Source organism: Salvelinus alpinus, chromosome 14 (genome assembly GCF_045679555.1).
Source record: "Salvelinus alpinus chromosome 14, SLU_Salpinus.1, whole genome shotgun sequence".
In the NCBI taxonomy this organism is placed as follows: domain Eukaryota; kingdom Metazoa; phylum Chordata; class Actinopteri; order Salmoniformes; family Salmonidae; genus Salvelinus; species Salvelinus alpinus.
Genome location: NC_092099.1, coordinates 53,608,152 through 53,629,281, shown reverse-complemented (window position 1 = coordinate 53,629,281; position 21,130 = coordinate 53,608,152). Strand labels below are relative to the sequence as shown.

The following is a 21,130-nucleotide window of genomic DNA, read 5'->3' as shown; positions in this document are numbered from 1 at the left end:
GCGGGTACGCGCTAATAGCATTTCAATCGGTTACGTCACTTGCTCTGAGACCTGAAGTAGGGTTTCCCCTTGCTCTGCAAGGGCCGTGGCCTTTGTGGAGCGATGGGTAACGATGCTTCGTGGGCGACCGTTGTTGATGTGTGCAGAGGGTCCCTGGTTCGCGCCCGTGTCGGGGCGAGGGGACGGTTTAAAGTTATACTGTTACATTGATGCTGTTGACCCGGATCACTGGTTGCTGCGGGAAAGGGGGATGAGTGTAACGGATGTGAAATGGCTAGCTAGTTAGCGGGTACGCGCTAATAGCATTTCAATCGGTTACGTCACTTGCTCTGAGACCTGAAGTAGGGTTTCCCCTTGCTCTGCAAGGGCCGCGGCTTTTGTGGAGCGATGGGTAACGACGCTTCGTGGGTGTCAGTTGTTGATGTGTGCAGAGGGTGCCTGGTTCGCGCCCGAGGTCGGGGCGAGAGGACGTACTAAAGTTATACTGTTACACTGACACCTGGGATGCTTTCACAATACGTTTTTCCTTGATTCCTCATGTCCTCTTTCCTCGCCTCCTTCTCAAAAGGCATTGGAGGACAAGGTCAGAGGGGAGGGAGCCTAGATCATCTCCTCCAATGCGATTTGAGAAGGAGGCGAGGAGATATGATGCAAGGAATCAAGGATAGATTCATTGGTAACGAGCCTCTGGGCTTTCAGCTCCTTCATGTTCTCTTTAGGAGGACAGATTGGCACTCAGAGGTCTGCACAGCAAAATCCCCCGCTGCAGAACAAAAGACAGAGTTAGACCCATCACCCTGGCCATAGAGAGATGTGATTCCCCCCCATTCACTACCATTATTCATTCAGCCGCCATCCCCATTCCCCATCCCTACATTCAATTAAGACAAATAAGAATCAGTGAGGGAGACACTGGGGCTTTGTGAAGAACAATTCCACAAGACCCATCACCCTGGCAATAGAGAGATGGGATTCCCCCCATTCACTACCATTATTCATTCAGCCTCAATCCCCAGTCCCCGTCCCTACATTCAATTAAGACAAATAAGGAATCAGTAAGGGAGTGAGGGAGACCCTGGGGCTTTGGGAAGAACAATTCCACAGGGTCGGACCTCTGCGTGTTGGCGTGTAGCCCCACGCTAAGAGTTTCAATAGATCCTGTACAAATCTCTAATTGAGGCCAATATATCGAATCAAATGTTATTTGTCACATGCGCCGAATACAACAGGTGTAGACCTTGAGGTGAAACGCTTACTTACAAGCCCTTAACCAACAATGCACTAACAATAAAATGCCATACCAATAACGTTTTGGCCCATGGTGTTGCAAAATATTCTTTATTTTTGGACAAGTGACTTGAGATTTCAAAGAAGTAAAAAAGCCCTGACATTTCTGTCCTAAAAATCTGATTTTAGAGGAGCCTCAAGATTTGAAAATCCTCAGGCTCCTCTATCAATATAGACAAGCCTGAGGATTTAAACAGTGCAGAATTCAAAGTGATTAAGATGTGCAGTGATCCCACGTCCCCTTACGTTTCTTAGAGCATTGTTTTTCTGAAACAAAGGAAGAGAAGAATGCATTCCATCTAAATGGCAAGAACACACCATGGGCCAAATGTTATCAAGACAAAGGAGATGATAGTGGACTACAGCAAAAGGAGGACCGAGCACGCCACCATTCTCATCGACGGGGCTGTAGTGGAGCAGGTTGAGAGCTTCAAGTTCCTTGGCGTCCACATCACCAACAAACTAACATTGTCCAAGCACACCAAGAAAGTCGTGAAAAGGGCACGACAAAACCTATTCCCCCTCAGGAGACTGAAAAGATTTGGCATGGGTCCTCAGATCCTCAAAAGGATCTACAGCTGCACCATCAAGAGCATCCTGATGGGTTGCATCACTGCCTGGTATGGCAACTGCTCGGCATCCGACCGCAAGGCACTACAGAGGGTAGTGAATATGACCCAGTACACCACTGGGGCCAAGCTTCCTGCCATCCAGGACCTCGATACCAGGTGGTGTCAGAGGAAGTTCATAAATATTGTCAAAGACTCCAGCCACCCTAGTCATAGACTGTTCTCTCTGCTACCGCACGGCGAGCGGTACTAAAGCGCCAAGCCTAGGTCCAAGAGGCTTCTAAACAGCTTCTACCCCCAAGCCATAAGACTCCTGAACATCTAATCAAATGGCTACCCAGACTATTTGCATCCCCCCCCACCTACGCTGCTGCTACTCTCTGTTAATATCTATGCATAGTCCCTTTAATAACTCTACGTACATGGACATAATTATCTCAATTACCTCGACACCGGTGCCCCCGCACATTGACACATTGACTCTATACCGGTACCCCCTGTATATAACCCCGCTATTGTTATTTACTGCTGCTCTTTAATTATTTGTTATTCTTATCTCTTACTTTTTAGGGATTTTCTTAACTGCATTCTTGGTTAAATTAATGGTTTTTAAGTAAGCATTTCACTGTAAGGTGAAACACCTGTTGTATTTGGCGCATGTGACAAATAAAATTAGATTTGATGTTGAAACACAATTAACCACGTGGGCCAGGTTTCCCAATAGCAATGGAACTTAGGCTTACGAGTGTTTTAACAGTGCATCTTTCCTGCAACAGACGAAAGTGCAACATGCGTTTTCCAAAATGCCACGCAGAGAGAGCATTCGCTAAGTGCGTTATTGAGGCATGTGTCGATACTGATAGGATCGAAAGAAAAGCAGCGCTGCTCTCGGATCCGCTTTCTAAATTCAAATCTTACCTTAACATTCAAATTATTCCACAATACTGACGACGGACCGGCTCCGGCTTATTCTAATGCCTTCCCTTTAATAATGCTCTAAATCAAGATTTGGCACATCATTGCGCACCCGTTAGGCTACACATCATCATAATTTGTGTTCACTGTTCTCAAAATAGCATTTTAGAATTGTTTTATTGTGTAGAAATGCAAGTAAATCAGCTTACAAAAATGTTCTCTCACATGACTTTACTGACAGCTACTTTGAGGAAAAACGTACTTACAATGACTGTGATATGTGGTTGTCCCACCTAGCTATCTTAAGATGAATGCACTGTACGTCGCTCTGTAATCAACCCTGAATATCTTATCCTTACAAATAGATAAACGTCTTAGTTAGCTACCTTGCTTTGAAGTTGCCCCCCTTAGCAATTGGATCCCTCGTCCATTGAATGAGGGAATTATTTTATAAAGACATAAAAAGTATTTGGTTGTACAGTAATTATAATGTTGCAGGGCCGCCAACCATACTCCAGGAGAGTCCTGTATGTGCAGGCTTTTGCTCCAGCCCTGCTCTAACACATTGTAAAAAATCAGCTGCTCAACAGTCCCTTGATAAGCTGACTAGGGTGTGTAGGAGCAGGGTTGGATAAAAAGTCTGTACATCCAATATCTCTCCAGATGGAGGGTTGACCACGTGTTTTAAACAGTAGCCCATCAGTGCAGTATTTTACTTTGTGGGGGGTTAAGTGCCATACTCAAGGCCACAATGGTAGGAGATATAATATACTTGGGATCACAGACCAGCAGCCTTCCATTGTCAACACCAGTGATAATGAAGGTTATTTTGTGAAGTAGTTCCTAGAATGATAAAACAACATTTCCAGTCACTGTTTTGGGCCATGGCAGGAGGCTTGGCCCTGGTGATATGCTGGGCCGTATTCACTACCCTCTGTAGTGCCTTGCGATTGGATGACGAGCAGTTGCCATACCAGGCAGTGATGCAACCGGTCAGGATGCTCTCGATGGTGCAGCTGTAGACAGCTCAAAAAAGCAAAGAGAAACGACAGTCCATCATTACTATAAGACATGAAGGTCAGTCAATACGGAACATTTCAAGAACTTTGAAAGTTTCTTCAAGTGCAGTCGCAAAAACCATCAAGCGCTATGATGAAACTGGCTCTCATGAGGACCGCCACAGGAAAGGAAGACAGAGAGCTACCTCTGCAGCAGAGGATAAGTCCATTAGAGTTACCATCCTCGGAAATTGCAGCCCAAATAAATGCTTCACAGAGTTCAAGTAACAGACATCTCAACATGAACTGTTCAGAGGAGACTGCGTGAAATCAGGCCTTCATGGTAGAATTGCTGCAAAGAAGCCACTACTAAAGGACACCAATAAGAAGAAGAGACTTGCTCGGGCCAAGAAACACGAGCAATGGACATTACACCGGTGGAAAACTGTCCTTTGGTCTAATGAGGCCAAATTTGAGATTTTTGGTTCCAACCGCCGTATCTTTGTGAGACGCAGATTAGGTGAACAGAGGATCTCCGCATGTGTGGTTCCCACCATGAAGCATGGAGGAGGTGGTGTGATGGTGTGGGGGTGCTTTGCTGGTGACACTGTCAGTGATTTATTGAGAATTCAAGGCACACTTAACCAGAATGGCTACCAGAGCATTCTGCAGCGATACGCCATCCTATCTGGTTTACGCTTAGTGGGACTATCATTTGTTTTTCAACGGGACAATGACCCAACACACCTCCAGGATGTGTAAGGGCTATTTGACCAAGAAGGAGAATGATGGAGTGCTGTATCAGATGACCTGGCCTCCTCAATCACCTGAACTCAACCCAATTGAGATGGTTTGGGATGAGTTGGACCGCAGAGTGAAGGAAAAGCAGCATATGTGGGAACTGAAGACTGTTGGAAAAGCATTTCAGGTGAAGCTGGTTGAGAGAATGCCAAGAATGTGCAAAGCTGTCATCAAGGAAAGGGTGGCTACTTTGAAGAATATAAAATATATTTGGATTTGTTTGTTTGTTTAAAACTTTTTGGGTTACTATATGATTCCATATGTGTTATTTCCTAGTTTTGATGTCTTCACTATTATTCTACAATGTAGAAAATAGTAAAAATAAAGAAAAACCCTTGAATGAGTAGGTGTGTCCAAACCTTTGACTGGTAATGTATACTGAACAAAAATATAAAACACAACATGAAACAATTTCAAATATTTTACTGAATTACAATTCATAGAAGGAAATCAGTCAATTGAAATGGATTTCACATGACTGTGCAGGGGCGCAGCCATGGGTGGGCCTGGGAAGACATAGGCTCACCCACTTGGGAACCAGGTCCACGCACTGGGGAGCCAGGCCCAGCCAATCAGAATGAGTTTTGAAATACTCCTCAGCACCCACCCTCCTCAGACAATCCCGCAGGTGAAGAAGATGGATGTGGAGGTCCTGGGCTGGAGTGGTTACACGTGATCTGCGGTTGTGAGGCCGGTTGGATGTACTGCCAAATTATCTTAAACAACGTTGGTCGAGAAATTAACATTAAATTATCTGGCAACAACTCTGTTGGACATTCCTGTAGTCAGCATGCCAATTTCATGCTCCCTTAAAGCTTGAGACATCTGTGGCATTGTGTTGTGACAAAACTGCACATTTTAAAGTAGCCTTTTATTGTCCCCAGCACAAGGTGCACCTGTGTAATGATCATGCTGTTTAATCAGCTTCTTGATATACCACACCTGTCAGGTGGATGGATTATCTTGGCAAAGAAGAAATGCTCACAACAGGGATGGAAACAAATTTGTGCACAACATTTTAGAGAAATAAGCTTTTTGTCCATATGGAACATTTCTGGGATATTTTATTTCAGCTCATGAAAAATGGGACCAACACTTCACATGTTGCGTTTATATTTTTGTTCAGTATACATTTTTAAGATACAGCCAATTTTGACTTTCCAGCTTGGCCACATAGCGAAAATCCATGGAAAGCCGGGAGGCCTATGTAAGACTCACCGTGTCTCCAATCTTGAGGTCGGCACACTTCCTGAGGCCTGGGAGAGGCTGTCCGTCCTGACAGGTGGCAGTGAAGGACAGACTGAGGTCTTCAGGTTGATCCCACACGGTCAGCTCCACCTTGGACCGGATGTTCTGGAGGGAGGATACAGACAGAGAGAGGCTTGAATAAACTCACAAAAGCATATGCCCATAAAACACAGACCCTTATGAATAAGTACTTTTGACCTTTACATCAAAGTAGTAAATGTTTGATTTATTTGAAAACAAGACAGATGGTCCACTGGTCAACTATCCAAACACAAGTCTGATCAAAGACTAATCAATAGATCACATGAGAGTTAAAGTTTCTCTGTATATTAGAGTTGGCACAGAGGTTCCCTGGTGGTTTCTATACTATTTGAATGTTACATTTAGGGTTGCAAAGGGTCGGAAACTTTCCGGTACATTTCTGGAATTTCAGGAAATGTTCCATGGGAAGTTAAGCCCGGGAATTTTGGGAATGTTGCTTAAATTCATAAAAAAAGTTAGCTGATAACAGTGAACCTTTTTTTGTGGGATATACACAAGGCAATTCTAGGTCTTGTGGCATGTTATGGTTAAAATATCCCCAATTCAATGGAATTGCAACCCTCTGCATGCACAGTGCATTCTTCCATCACATGCGCAGTGCATTCTTCCATCACATGTACAGACGATTCTCAAGATCTTGCACACTAATGAGATGCTATTGAGCCCACACTACTACACTGTCTGAGCCAAGGACTACATGCTTTCTGGTAAGTTTTGATTACAATACTGGGTGTGGTGAATATACACTGCTCAAAAAAATAAAGGGAACACTAAAATAACACATCCTAGATCTGAATGAATGAAATATTCTTATTAAATACTTTTTTCTTTACATAGTTGAATGTGCTGACAACAAAATCACACAAAAATTATCAATGGAAATCAAATGTATCAACCCATGGAGGTCTGGATTTGGAGTCACACTCAAAATTAAAGTGGAAAACCACACTACAGGCTGATCCAACTTTTATGTAATGTCCTTAAAACAAGCCAAAATGAGGCTCAGTAGTGTGTGTGGCCTCCACGTGCCTGTATGACCTCCCTACAACGCCTGGGCATGCTCCTGATGAGGTGGCGGATGGTCTCCTGAGGGATCTCCTCCCAGACCTGGACTAAAGCATCCGCCAACTCCTGGACAGTCTGTGGTGCAACGTGGCGTTGGTGGATGGAGCGAGACATGATGTCCCAGATGTGCTCAATTGGATTCAGGTCTGGGGAACGGGCGGGCCAGTCCATAGCATCAATGCCTTCCTCTTGCAGGAACTGCTGACACACTCCAGCCACATGAGGTCTAGCATTGTCTTGCATTAGGAGGAACCCAGGGCCAACCGCACCAGCATATGGTCTCACAAGGGGTCTGAGGATCTCATCTCGGTACCTAATGGCAGTCAGGCTACCTCTGGCGAGCACATGGAGGGCTGTGCGGCCCCCCAAAGAAATGCCACCCCACACCATGACTGACCCACCGCCAAACCGGTCATGCTGGAGGATGTTGCAGGCAGCAGAACGTTCTCCACGGTGTCTACAGACTCTGTCACGTCTGTCACATGTGCTCAGTGTGAACCTGCTTTAATCTGTGAAGAGCACAGGGCGCTAGTGGCGAATTTGCCAATCTTGGTGTTCTCTGGCAAATGCCAAACGTCCTGCACGGTGTTGGGCTGTAAGCACAACCCCCACCTGTGGACGTCGGGCCCTCATACCACCCTCATGGAGTCTGTTTCTGACCGTTTGAGCAGACACATGCACATTTGTGGCCTACTGGAGGTCATTTTGCAGGGCTCTGGCAGTGCTCCTCCTGCTCCTCCTTGCACAAAGGCGGAGGTAGCGGTCCTGCTGCTGGGTTGTTGCCCTCCTACGGCCTCCTCCACGTCTCCTGATGTACTGGCCTGTCTCCTGGTAGCGCCTCCATGCTCTGGACACTACACTGACAGACACAGCAAACCTTCTTGCCACAGCTCACATTGATGTGCCATCCTGGATGAGCTGCACTACCTGAGCCACTTGTGTGGGTTGTAGACTCCGTCTCATGCTACCACTAGAGTGAAAGCACCGCCAGCATTCAAAAGTGACCAAAACATCAGCCAGGAAGCATAGGAACTGAGAAGTGGTCTGTGGTCACCACCTGCAGAACCACTCCTTTATTGGGGGTGTCTTGCTAATTGCCTATAATTCCATTTGCACAACAGCATGTGATTGACTTGGAGTTACATTGTGTTGTTTAAGTGTTCCCTTTATTTTTTGGAGCAGTGTATTTTATATGACATACATTATTTTTTGTTAACTAGTAAATAGTAGCCTACAGCAAAGTGTATTTAAATCATTTCTAACTTGTTAACAATTTCTGCTAGTTAGTTTTTGCTACCTTGTGGATTTTAGCTTGCTTGAGCCTGCTAACTGAGGAGTGTTAATTCACCTGTTTCCATACATGTTTCATTTTAAAACATTTATCTTACAAAGGAGTTGTTTAATCTAACTGCTTAACTATTTATCTGTACATGGAATTGTATTCTTTTTTATTACAAATGTTTTTCTAATCTTTACAGGAAAATGCCACGGGCACTATCTGATATGTGGAGACGTTTCACTCCAGCTAATGTAGAAGGAAAAGCTGTGTACATTTGCAAATACTGTGCCAAATCATATGTGAAGAATGCAATAAAGATGCAGAATCATATGGCTAAGCGCATAAAGTTCCCTCAGCGCTCACAACAAGCAACCTCTGACAAAAGTCCCTCTACTTCTATTCGAGGTGAAAATTAGGAATCAGACACCTTATCGATATTAACAGCTAATGGTCCTCCTGGAATCAGAAGTTTTTTTTACTCAATGGAGGAACGTAGTCAGAGAAATGCTGATGAATGTCTTGCTCAAGCTGTGTATGCAACTGGTTTACCTCTGATGCTCACAGGCAATGTGTATTGGAAGAGATTTCTGAATGTTCTTCGCCCAGCATACAGCCCTCCAACCAGACAGCCCTCCAACCAGACATGCTTTATCTACTCATTTGCTGGATGCAGAGTTCAAGTGAAGGTCAAGCAAATCATAGAGAAAGCAGACATTTCTGATGGGTGGTCGAATGTTTGTGGGCAAGGAATAACTAACTACATCATCTCCACCCCTCAACCAGAGCACAGACACAAGGGACAACAGACACACCGGTCTCTACATTGCAGATGAGCTGAAGGCAGTTATCAATGACCGTGGACCACAGCAGGTATTTGCACTGGTGACAGACAATGCTGCGAACATGAAGGCTGCTTGGTCTGAAGTGGAGGAGTCCTACCCTCATATCACACCCATTGGCTGTGCTGCTCATGCATTGAATCTGCCTCTCAAGGACATCATGGCACTGGACACAATGGATACACTCTACAAGAGAGCCAAGGAAATGGTTAGGTATGTGAAGGGTCATCAAGTTATAGCAGCAATCTACCTCACCAAGCAAAGTGAGAAGAATAAGAGCACCACATTGAAGCTGCCCAGCAACACCCATTGGGGTGGTGTTGTCATCATGTTTGACAGTCTCTTGGAGGAGAAGGAGTCTCTCCAAGAAATGGCCATATCACAGCCGGCCGATATGGACAGCCCCATCAAGAGGATCCTCCTGGATGATGTATTTTGGGAGAGAGTGGTAAGCAGCCTGAAACTCCTGAAACCTATAGCAGTAACCATTGCACGGATTGAGGGAGACAATGCCATCCTGTCTGATGTTCATACTCTCCTTGCAGATGTAAGAGAAGAAATCCGTATTGCCCTGCCCACTTCACTGTTGCTCCAAGCAGAGGAAACTGCAGTTCTGAAATACATCAAAACGCGTGAAGACTTCTGCCATAAGCCCATACATGACGCAGCGTACATGTTGGACCCCATCAGACAGGATGCCTCAGAGCATCCTGTCTGATGCAGGGGCCAATGGTGTCATCACTACCGTGTCTTACCACCTTGGCCTGGATGAGGGCAAGGTTCTTGGCAGTCTGGCGAAGTGCACTTCCAAGCAAGGGCTTTGGGATGGAGATGAGATATGTTGGCACGACTGCAATATTGCATCAGCCACCTGGTGGAAGGGACTTTGTGGATCTGAGGCTCTTTCCCCTGTTGCCTCCATCATCCAAATCCCACCAACATCAGCCGCCTCAGAACGCAACTCGTCCTTGTTTGGGAACACACACACACACACACCAAAGCACGCAATAGGCTGACCAATACAAGGGTTGAAAAATTGGTGGCCATCTGGGCAAATTTGAGGCTTTTTGAGCCTGAGAACTAGCCATCCTCAACAAGGTTGGAAAGTGACAGTGAAGATGAGGCCTCAGAGTCTGATGTTCAAGAGGCGGACATTGAGGAGGTCCAGGGAGAAGACATGGAAGCCTGAGAGGAAGACAACCAAAGCCTTAGTTTCTAGACTCATCATTTTACAGATGCATGTTGAAAACGTTTTTGGGCGATGCGATGGATCATTGGGGATCATTCAATATTCCCTTTCTTTGTTGTTCAGTGAAATCATCCCATGTGAAGCGTCAACTCATTTAATTAAAGTTCAATTCATAACTAAATTGTTTTTTTTATTTCTGGAAGGATTTAATAATTTGCAATTATGTCTACTTATGATAAGGTAAAAGGTTTATGTCTCTGTCTTCGTATGATATGATAAATATATCCAATGCAAAAAAACATTACATTTAAATGGTATTAATATTAATTCCTATATATTCCCGTTAATTCCCACGGGAAGTTTCCACCTCTGAATATTCCCCAAAATGTGCAACCCTAGTTACATTCTTCCAGTACCCCTGGCACTGGATCCACTCAGAAACACCACCACTCAGCATTTTATAATGAAACCAGTAAGAGCCTGTAATCCAATCTGTTTCTGTTAGCAGTTGGGATGGAAAAGAGAGAAACATGGAGAATAGGAGAGAGAATAAAATGCCTTGGTTAAGCAAGGTTTATAATGGTTTATTCTGTCTTTTATGATCCTACCCCACAGTGGTTCGGTTGGCATGGATACGGAGTGTGTGTACAATAGCGTGGCTTTTCCGCTACGTGCCAGCCGTGTCTGTATTTTACGAGAGTATGTGTTCTCTCCAACGCATCACAGCTACAGAACTGTGATAGGAGTGTTATCAGAACCACGCCAGGCTGGCATATACCCATGACTGATTGAACCATGACTGACAGACAGACAGATAGCCATGATTGATCTCTGCCTTGCTTTGGCCTATATTGGGAAAAGAACACAATGAACTGAGAATGACTTTTTCTTCTCTGATAACAAAATGTGTTGAAATAGCTAAATTGCTTATGCATTGAAACCGCACCACCCTCAAAAAAGACCGTGCTACGAAGCCAATGTTGTGGTATCTTGATAAGTGAATAGATGTACAGAATATAGGCAACACTTTGCTCGTTGGTGGTCATCCATATTTGACATTCTCAACACTTTGTTAGCCATAATTACCAGTTCTAGAATCAACTCTTGTGTACTTAACTATGCAAAAACAAGTTGTTCCTCTCACCACAGAAAGTAAAACGCTTGACTGACAAAAATGACACGGCTTGATTCGAATTGTTTTTAAGGAAAACTTGACTTAAACAAGAAAAGATATTCAAAATACACAGAGAAAGACATTATTTCATCCCTTAAATGTAGTTTCCTCTCAACTAGTACAACAGAGTGAATTATTTACAGTAACTGCCTTCCTGCAGCACATTAAAGACACAATCTGTCATTTCAACAGCCTGAATGCCACTTTGTTTGGTAAGCTGAGAAATGGGGCTGGGGCAATGTAGCCTAACCACTCAAATCAGACTGGCTTTAAGATCCCTTCTATGGCCAAACAGGAACCACAGTGGCAAAGTAGATATACGGTGACCTAGAGTCAGGTTTTAGTCAACAGACCACAGCACAATAATACAAGATCGAAGGAGGATGGATGCTTTGAGAATGGATTAGGAGATTGTCTGCTATGACAATCATAAACATTAACGTCAAATTATAATTCAAGATCATTAGAGGCCCCGGCTTAACTTTGGTATAATGAAGATTATAGATTTAGCATGACCCATCAAATAGTCTGCTGGGGATTTAAATCTCTGGTCTTATTTTTTCCATAAATGTGTCGTTTCTTGTTCCATACAAACAAGGGAAAATGAAATTACAATTCTAAACAAGGACAAGATGCAAATCTCCTAGCACACCAGTCTGTTGCCGTTTTTCCAGCATAGCAGTGACCTCAATTAGAACCATCTCAGCAATGTTGCCAGGACAAATATTTATCAACCTTATGAAAAACTAAACCTGCTGCACAATGAGTTTCTCTTCTGTCCCTCAAATTGACTCCTTGGATTAAAATACACAAGAATGTGGATGCCTTTCAGCCCTTCAAGAACCCTTTTCAGCCCCTTCCAGAATCCTTCCTTCAAAGTACTGGAATGCTGGAATCTATTTCCTGTGTGGTGGACTGGGGAGTAACAGGAGGGTCTCAGTCTTGGGATTTGGGCCATAAACCTGCTTCTTGTTTTGTGACCATAAAGTGCTAGACTAGTGCAGAGTTAGACACAGGGCTGTAGCGTGTGACAGAAGTAAACCCCCAGAACCCCACACTAAATAGAAGGGCTGGGTGAGGGTATCCATCTCTAATGTTAAAACATGAACATTCAATACTTCCTCTTCTCCTCTAGAGACCAGGGTCATGTTCAGTAGGGCACAAAAGGAAACACGACAAGTTCAGGGAATACCTGTCATTTTCCCTCAGTTTCAAAATGTTTGAAAACCAACACCCGTTTCAAAAGAAGACAGCCGAAACCCTCTTTTCTTCTAAAGCACACACAATCTGTGCTGCAAATGGAAGAGAACCCTCCTTTACTTACATTGTAGGCGTTAACGATGAGTTGTATGATGTTCTTGGAGTCCTGATCCAGAATCTCCACTGTGGTTCCAGGTATCAGTGCTGTAAAATTCTGCATAAACACAAGATAGGAGAAATGTTATTAAATAAACAAATATTTGCAGGAATTCACACAATAAAGGCCCCTATACATACCAAACTGTACACACCATAAACACCAAAACACACAGCTAATCTCAATACTGAACATACAATTCAATAAAAAAATATATACCTTGTAAATGACATAGAGCCTTTTTGTCACAGCGAAGATGAGATAGATGTTGTTTGCAGCCAGCTTCTCTCCCAGTAGAGCCAGAGAGGGGTAGTCCTACAGAGACATGGATACATAGAAACATCTTATGTTAGAGGCATTTCTAAAGTTCTCCATAGTTTAGCTTCCATCTCACCCCGTCAGGAAGTTAGTGGAGAGAAGCGATTGCTCCCCTGATTCCAGTGTAGTGTTTACGTTAGAGTCCCCTGACATTTCCTTTCTCACCAGCAGAAAGGACAAAGAACACTGAAGTGGTTTAGACCTATGAATTTACACTAGAGTTGTGCATTAAAATGTGAATCCTAACTTCCACTTAAGTCATATGTTCGCTATAGTCAAGGTATGAATGAGTGAAAATGTTTAAGCATTGAATAAATAATCACTTTCTCACAATCAGATTTGAGATTTTTGGCTTCAGTAAGCCTTTATCATTGTGTACATCCAAATCAATCAACAGTGAGATTTACACTTGAAATGGACCGTGACAAACATTTGCCTCTGCACCTTCTCCAGTTCAACGGTTTCCCTGAAAAACAGAGCTCTGTTCTAGGAAGTGTGTATTCCTTTCGTCCCACAATCAGATGAGAGAGGAGAAACCTACTTAGCCTGTTGCTGAGGATCCACGGATGGTGAATTCTTTGGATTTGTGTTGGAGTACCTCCACTGAACTTAATGCGATCAGATGTAACATGACTACAATGCCCAGAGCATCCAATGACACAGAGCAAATAACTATAGAAACATTTAGCGATTCCGGGAGAAACCACCAGAATATCAGAATACTTTTATTCACTTAGCCAATTTTCATATTATTGAGTTGGATTGATTGAAATTCACATGATGTTAATTATGTTTTCATTGCATTAGCTCTTTGGACAAATAGCTATAGCTATGTAAACTCAAACTGTGTGCATGAATATATCTTTGTTTAAATTAAACTAAATGAAAAAAAATATTATCTGCTTAGCATGGCTTTTAGAATTTCTTTATGTTCTCGCTCAAGACATTTAACATTATAGTAATTTAGCAGACGCTCTTATCCACAGCATTATCGTACTTGTCCCCTGTGGGAATCGAACCCACAACGCTGGCGTTGCAATTGCCATGCTCGACCAACTGAGCCACATGGGACCATTGCTGAGCTCTCAGCCTAACTGTTGTCTAAATTGACCTTTCCCTGAGATAATTACAGCTTTTAACTTGAACTTCCTATGGCTGTCAGGAGATAAGCAGCTGCAATAAGACATGAAGTGAGTTCCCAATAAAGTAAGCAGGAGTTCCAGTGGAAGCAGAGCCAGGCAGACTCAGCAAACCAGTATACTTCAAAGAATACACTGCATTCTTCCTCTTAGAAACATAGCTCGGCTCTGGTCGTCAAAGAATCAGACCAGCAGCGAAAATGTGCCTGAGAAGTTATCTTTACCTCATAGCAAAGCAAACCAAAGTCCATTCTTGAGAGGTGCCACTTGAGTAGAGAATTTCAATATCCATTGAATAACCCAAGCAATATATCACAATGGCAATGTGGATAATAACCATGTTATAATGATGTCAGTGATGTTACAGCTCGAGAGTAACCATGTTATAATGATGTCAGTGATGTTATAGCACTATAGTAACCATGTTATAATGATGTCAGTGGTGTTATAGCACTATTGTAACCATGTTACAATGACATCAATGATGTTCTAGCTCGAGAGTAACCATGTTATAATGATGTCAGTAATGTTATAGTTCGAGAGTAACCATGTTATGATGTCAGTGGTGTTATAGCACTATAGTAACCATGTTACAATGACGTCAATGATGTTTTAGCTCGAGAGTAACCATGTTATAATGATGTGAGTAATGTTATAGCTCGAGAGTAACCATGTTATAATGATGGCAGTGGTGTTATAGCACTATTGTAACCATGTTACAATGACATCAATGATGTTCTAGCTCGAGAGTAACCATGTTATAATGTCAGTAATGTTACAGCTCTAGAGTAACCATGTTATAATGATGTCAGTGATGTTACAGCTATAGAGTAACCATGTTATAATGATGTCAGTGATGTTACAGCTCGAGAGTAACCATGTTATAATGATGTCAGTGATGTTACAGCTCTAGAGTAACCATGTTATAATGCTGTCAGTGATGTTACAGCTCGAGAGTAACCATGTTATAATGATGGCAGTGATGTTACAGCTCGAGAGTAACCATGTTATAATGTCAGTGATGTTACAGCTATAGAGTAACCATGTTATAATGATGTCAGTGATGTTACAGCTCGAGAGTAACCATGTTATAATGATGTCAGTGATGTTACAGCTCGAGAGTAACCATGTTATAATGATGTCAGTAATGTTACAGCTCGAGATTAACCATGTTATAATGATGTCAGTGATGTTATTGCTCTATAGTAACCATATTATGGTGTCAGTGATGCTATATCTCTATAGTAACCATGTTATAATGATGTCAGCGATGCTATAGCTCTATAGTAACCATGTTATAATGACAGTGATGTTATAGCTCTATGGTAACCATGACTCTTGTCTTACCATGTTGGTGGAGCCACTGTACTCATTCTTCTCATTCATGTGGCACTCCCCATCATGGGGCTGGACCAGCCCCCCCAGCTTACCGTCCAAGGCCAGGTGAGGCACATCGTCTGTGGCAAACACCAGCAGGTGGAAGGCCTCCTTCCTCCAGCCTATCCTCTCCTGCACAGGGGAAAAGAGATGGTCACATCACTGAAAGTCTTAGAGACACCTAACTGGGGTCTAAATTAGTCTCCTCCATTAGTCCCCTCCATAGTAGGCTATGTATAAATGCACAGGGGATAAGCCCATGAGAAAAGAGGCGTGTTCCTCAACTGATCCTAGACAGTTATTGAGAAATTGTTTATGGAATTTATTTGAGAATTAACTGTTCTATAAAGAGTTTATAAAAGACCTTGGCACAACAACACAAACTCTCAGCTATACAGAGAGTAACAGTTCCAGACCCTATAAAACAATATCACTTCACTAAGACCAGGAAAGGAAAACCCTATCACTTTCCACCAGCTTGATATCCACTGACCCACAGATAAACAAGGAGAGTAACACAAGTGCTATATCCAGAACAAGGCCATTGTCAACAGGAAGCAGAGGCCAACAAAAGAGTACAGAAGCAGAGAGCGCATTAGTCTCAACACAGTGATGAGTAATGGCATGACACTAAACAAACCTGACCTTTCACCAGTGTGTAGGTATATAAAGGCACCCATGTGACGCCCAGCTCAGTACATTATGTGCCACAGTATACAATAGAAAGAGATGTGAGTTGGCATACAGAGTCTTTTTGAAAAACATGCTAGCATGCTAGATACATTCCTGTCATATTCAGCTATGCCATACTTCGAATGTGTTTTGGCTTAAGTTGTAGTTCAGCATGTGAGACAGCATGTGGGACATGTTACCATGCCCATTTGCTATTTACGTTCCTTGAAGGGAACCCCTTGTTTGTTTGTTTTACAGGGGAACAAAGAGGCACATATAGCTGAATATTCTTCAATTGGTCAACAATTCAAATTATTCATCATTCACAGTAAGTGAAACAAAGATATCAAAAAAGTTTTGACCAACCACCAAACTGTCCAATCCAAGGTGCTACACCCAATTACATGGTAGAGCTGGGAGGGAAGACATTCTCTTCCAGTAAAAACAATTAACTCCTGTTCAGACAACAGCCCAACACTGGGATATGACTGGGCCTGTTTCTCTGTTAGTGAGTCAGTTATCTCCTTATTTAAACAGCTGCACCAGACTACAATTCCTGTTCAACCCCCTGGTCAATAGTGTTTGTGACTTGGGTTTATTAGGCCAACAGTGAAAAAAAACTAACCAGGAACAGGAAGGAGCTACCTAGACTTGTCCCAATAAAAAATGCTCATTTTAGTTTTCCATTGTGTGTGCCAATGAACACTACCAGGGCCTAAATCCATCATGTCTGCCTGACTGACAGCTCACAGGGATAAAACTAAAATGACTTAACTTACAGCAGACCTGGTCCTGATTGGTTAGGGTTAGGTCAGGGTTAAGGTTAGGGTTACAGGTTGACATGCCAGTCAGTCACGTCCCTTTAGTCGCACCATGGCCTCAGCTCACCTTACAGACGGCAGCCTGCAGGATGGCATCGAAGCCTCCCTCCGGAGCGTCTCTGTTGCGAGACACCATCTGTTTCTGCACTTCCTCGTTGAAGCGATCCACTTTGTCAGTCAAGGAGAGGAGGTGGCGAAACCCAAAGGAGGGGACACAGCTGGGGAACAGTTTGTATCTGTGGAGAGAGAAAGTTTTAAATAAAATGTTTAACTACATAGAGGATGCTACGCATGTAACAGACCTGGCATTGTTTTTCTGCGTTCGATTGAGCTCGTCTGTCCCAAACGGAACCAATTAAATGGTCCCAAAAGTGTCAACCCTGCCCATCTGGCACATCCACACAGGCTCTCCTTCAGGCAAACTATTTGAAATACTGTTTCAACCTAGGTCTGTTGGCTACATTGAGGATGTGTACGTAATGTAAATAAAAGAGCTTCCCCAAGAGGAAGACCTCGGGGACATTCTAACACACCCTTCATCCTGGAGGAAACACAGATCCTGAATTTGAGTCATTTGTATAGCTTGTTTTTGCAAGGGGGAGAGGGCAGGGCTGTGTTAAGGACGAGAGGCCCAGATGTTATGATCTGTCCTCTGCCCCTTTAATGTTTTCCAGCAGTACTGGCTCTTTGACTGCGACACACACAGTCCACACGCAGGACCCAGGGAATAACCTAGCTGGGAAGTGATGTGTGATGATGTCAGTAAGTTAGTGCAGCGGTATCTCACCTCCGGGGAAAATGTGGTGTGTGTGTGATGTGTGGGCGGCTGCTTTTCAACCTCTATGTTTTATTCTGTTCCCTTTCAGCCTGCCATCATCATCCACAACAAGCCTCAGCATCACTAACCCTACAGTATGAGGACAGTGTCCATTATGTGTCCGTTGGTGACAGTTTCTTAGTAAAATAGAAATCTGCACTTGCACAGCAAAAACCAGTCACAACATGGACCCAAAATTAAACTGCAATCCTCATTTTTGATTCTCAATCCTACACCCAAACCCATGACCATGCTACTGTAAGTCAGTAGCAGTAGTGCCCTTTCTGAGTCCTCACCCATTGCAGGGGTTGTCCTGGTACTTGCGGGCCGTGTAGGAGAAGGGGGACATGTTCTTGTCGACAAAGGATCCGAAGCCCAGTCTAAAGTTGCTGGTGAGTTTCCTCATCTCATCAGCCAGTTTGGTGCCCAGGTTCCTGATGGTGTCCAGGTCGTCCTTCATGGACAGAGACAGGTCCATCAGGTAGTACAGGTCCACTGGGTAGTCCTCCACTTGACGCACCTGCACTTTGAACGATGTCTGGTCACCTTGTGGGAGGGGATATGGATAACGTGTCATTGCTTTAGTAGGCTGACAAATCAATCAGCACACAAATTGTTCTGCTAGGTTGTCTTTTAACGTTTTTAATATGATATTTTGTTCTACATACAGCTCAGGACTCTCCAAATCCTTAGGTTCAAACTCTGTTGCCTTGGCAGCACATTGTGGTCTGAGATGGTGAACTAGGCTTACCTCATATTGCATGTAAAGTAGGTAATTTCTACTGTTTTCATGCCATACATGAAACAAACAAACTGGACTACTAGGCTAGGAATGGAGGATTACCTGGTCGGAGACTGAGGGAGATCTTCTGGGGCATGATCTGGATGACATCATACTGGGTAGGCCCGGAGCCTTTGGAGCTGAGGGGTTCGCTCTTCACTACCGTGGTGCTGCTACTGGGACTCTCCATATGATGGGCTTCACAGCCCCTCTTCTGCAGGTTCTGACGCAGGTCACACCGCGACGTCAGGGTCCTCGCACTGCCAAACTTCTGACGGAAGAACAAAACAAATAGCGCCTGTCATCCAGTGTAGAGTTTGTACACACTGGTCTGACTCAGCCCTGGCTTCAGTTGAGTATGGTAAGGGTAAATAGAGGAGGGGGGAATATTTTATCTTATTCTTTTAGTTCTAGGTCCTTCATAACAGGAGGTATGTAGACACTCCACTATAAACAGAGATCAACAATGGTTCCAGAACTGCACTGGTACACTGACATGTTTTGCCTCTGAAACAACATGCCATCATCACTCCTGAGTTTATAGAATATTACACAACCATATGAGAGTCCTCACCTCACTCACACTCAGCCAGCTATTGGGTTCAGTATGTCACATTTAGAAATGTAGTGTGAGGATTACTACTGTCACCACGTGGTGCATCATAAACCCAACAAGTTGGAGGAATGTGGCACGTGCCCTACCTCTTGCGCACACCAGGCACAGCTTGGATGGATGATGAGGCATTCTTCACAAGACATAGCGCTGCCACTCATACACACATTCAGACCTGAAAGTAGAAAAAGTCAAAGTAACCAACATTGTTCCAGAGATTCTATTTGATCATTCATGACATTTGATTACCAGCCAATGAAACTCAGGACATATGTAATATAGTCACAGCCTAATTAACGATGTAATGCAATAGCCTACTATTTGACACATTACATTCAGTTTGATTCGTGCTGAATCGCGCAGGTAGGATATGGCAAATCACAATTTAGTCTTGAATTATTTCTTACACGTCAGAGTGAAACATAGACCTTTGAAGTGATTCAATAACTATAACTGATGACCTCCGTTTAGAAATAGCCTATATAATTCAAATACATATGATTTATACTTCAATGCAACATGACAATAATCTCAAACATTTCAAAGAGAAAGACTAATAACTAAATAACGTTGTTACCCTTTTGTGGTTTTGTAGTGTATATGGCAACATTGTTGCAGGATATTTGCGGCTACTGTAACAACTGGCCAGGTGTTAATACACGTATCGTGCGATTGCCTTCTAAAACGAAAACTAGTCAGCACTTTCCCGTGGAATACTGCCAGTATAGGCCATTACAAGACAAGTTTCGCGAAAACTGGGTATCAAAGCATTTAAGAAAAACGTTCTTACCTTGTGCAACATTGTGAATAAATATTTCCAGAATCATGCAGCCAAGAGCTGTACGGTACAACTGCCGCCACGGGTTCCACATCATTTCCTAGTATTGGAACGTTATTCAAAAGTCTCGTTTCGATAAGTTTTCTGGAACGTTTGTGGCACTAAAGTCTACAGTCGAAACTTTCGATAGATCCACGTTCTGTCCTCCCCGTCGGTGCAGAGTAGTGAACAAGTCTTTGTCACATTTAAACTCCAGCAAAGCGAATTGCCCCGATAATGTTACGCGGCCTCTAAACAAACATTACAATTCATTGTCCCTCAGAAGTATTCCACATAACAGAAACAAAACAATATTTTTAAAATACTGGGTTCAGAGTCAAGAGCTGTGATTTTTGCAAATAGTTATGCAGAGCCAGCCTATCATGTTGTCCGTAGTTCACCCATAGCCGACATCCTTGGTTCTTGTTTTCCAAAACTTTTCCATCCGTTATAAACCCTTATTTGGTGTGTAACAATTCCCTTGATAAAATGAAATGTAGGTACAAGTTTGGCCTAAATGTAGAATAGAATTCCAGCTCACTAGAATAGCTTACCCCTTACCTAACAAGTTTGTTCTTCAGTCCCCTGTTGTGTTCAACGCGTTGCCAGTTAGAGTCTCCGCCCACTTGCCGCTGGTGGGTTGAGTCTCCGCCCATTTCCAAAAGGGGGGGGGGGTATCCGTTAACCCTTTTCTTTGTTTACCATTTCACAGATGACTTAACATGATGACCACACCATCTCGCGTTGTCTATCTCCATCAGACTCGCGCAGGACACAGGTTGAAATATCAACACGAACTCTGAACCAGCTATATTATTTTGGACAGGTCGAAACATTCATGGACATTTAGCCAGCTAGCTTGCTGTTGCTAGCTAATTTGTCCTTGAATATAAAAATTGGGTTGTTATTTTACCTAAAATGTAAAAAGATTTTTTTTGGAATTCTCTACTCCTACAATTAATCCACACCTAGTCAGTTTCTAGTAATCTCTCGTAGTTGTCCTCTTCTTCTT

General features: G+C 43.3%; 1 protein-coding gene across 3 annotated transcripts in view; it reads right to left on the bottom strand.

Annotated features, from left to right (window-relative positions):
* The window catches only part of LOC139539092 (integrin beta-5-like), an 88,977-nt gene extending 68,218 nt beyond the window's left edge, over positions 1-20,759 (bottom strand). Inside the window, exons 1-9 of one of the 3 annotated variants that reach the window (XR_011667871.1) lie at positions 20,680-20,759; positions 19,391-19,476; positions 18,752-18,959; positions 18,204-18,453; positions 17,158-17,326; positions 15,568-15,729; positions 12,983-13,078; positions 12,731-12,820; positions 5,789-5,923 (exon numbers count right to left, since the gene is read on the bottom strand). Coding sequence is in view for 1 of the 3 variants with exons in the window: in XM_071341838.1 (XP_071197939.1) it covers positions 5,789-5,923; positions 12,731-12,820; positions 12,983-13,078; positions 15,568-15,729; positions 17,158-17,326; positions 18,204-18,453; positions 18,752-18,959; positions 19,391-19,476; positions 20,092-20,176 (1,281 nt within the window). In the remaining 2 variants the exon portion in view is untranslated. Of the gene's footprint in view, positions 1-5,788; positions 5,924-12,730; positions 12,821-12,982; positions 13,079-15,567; positions 15,730-17,157; positions 17,327-18,203; positions 18,454-18,751; positions 18,960-19,390; positions 19,477-20,091 lie in introns of all 3 variants that reach the window. The other 2 variants (XR_011667870.1, XM_071341838.1) reach the window with 2 other exon arrangements.
* Positions 20,760-21,130: the final 371 nt, after the last annotated feature.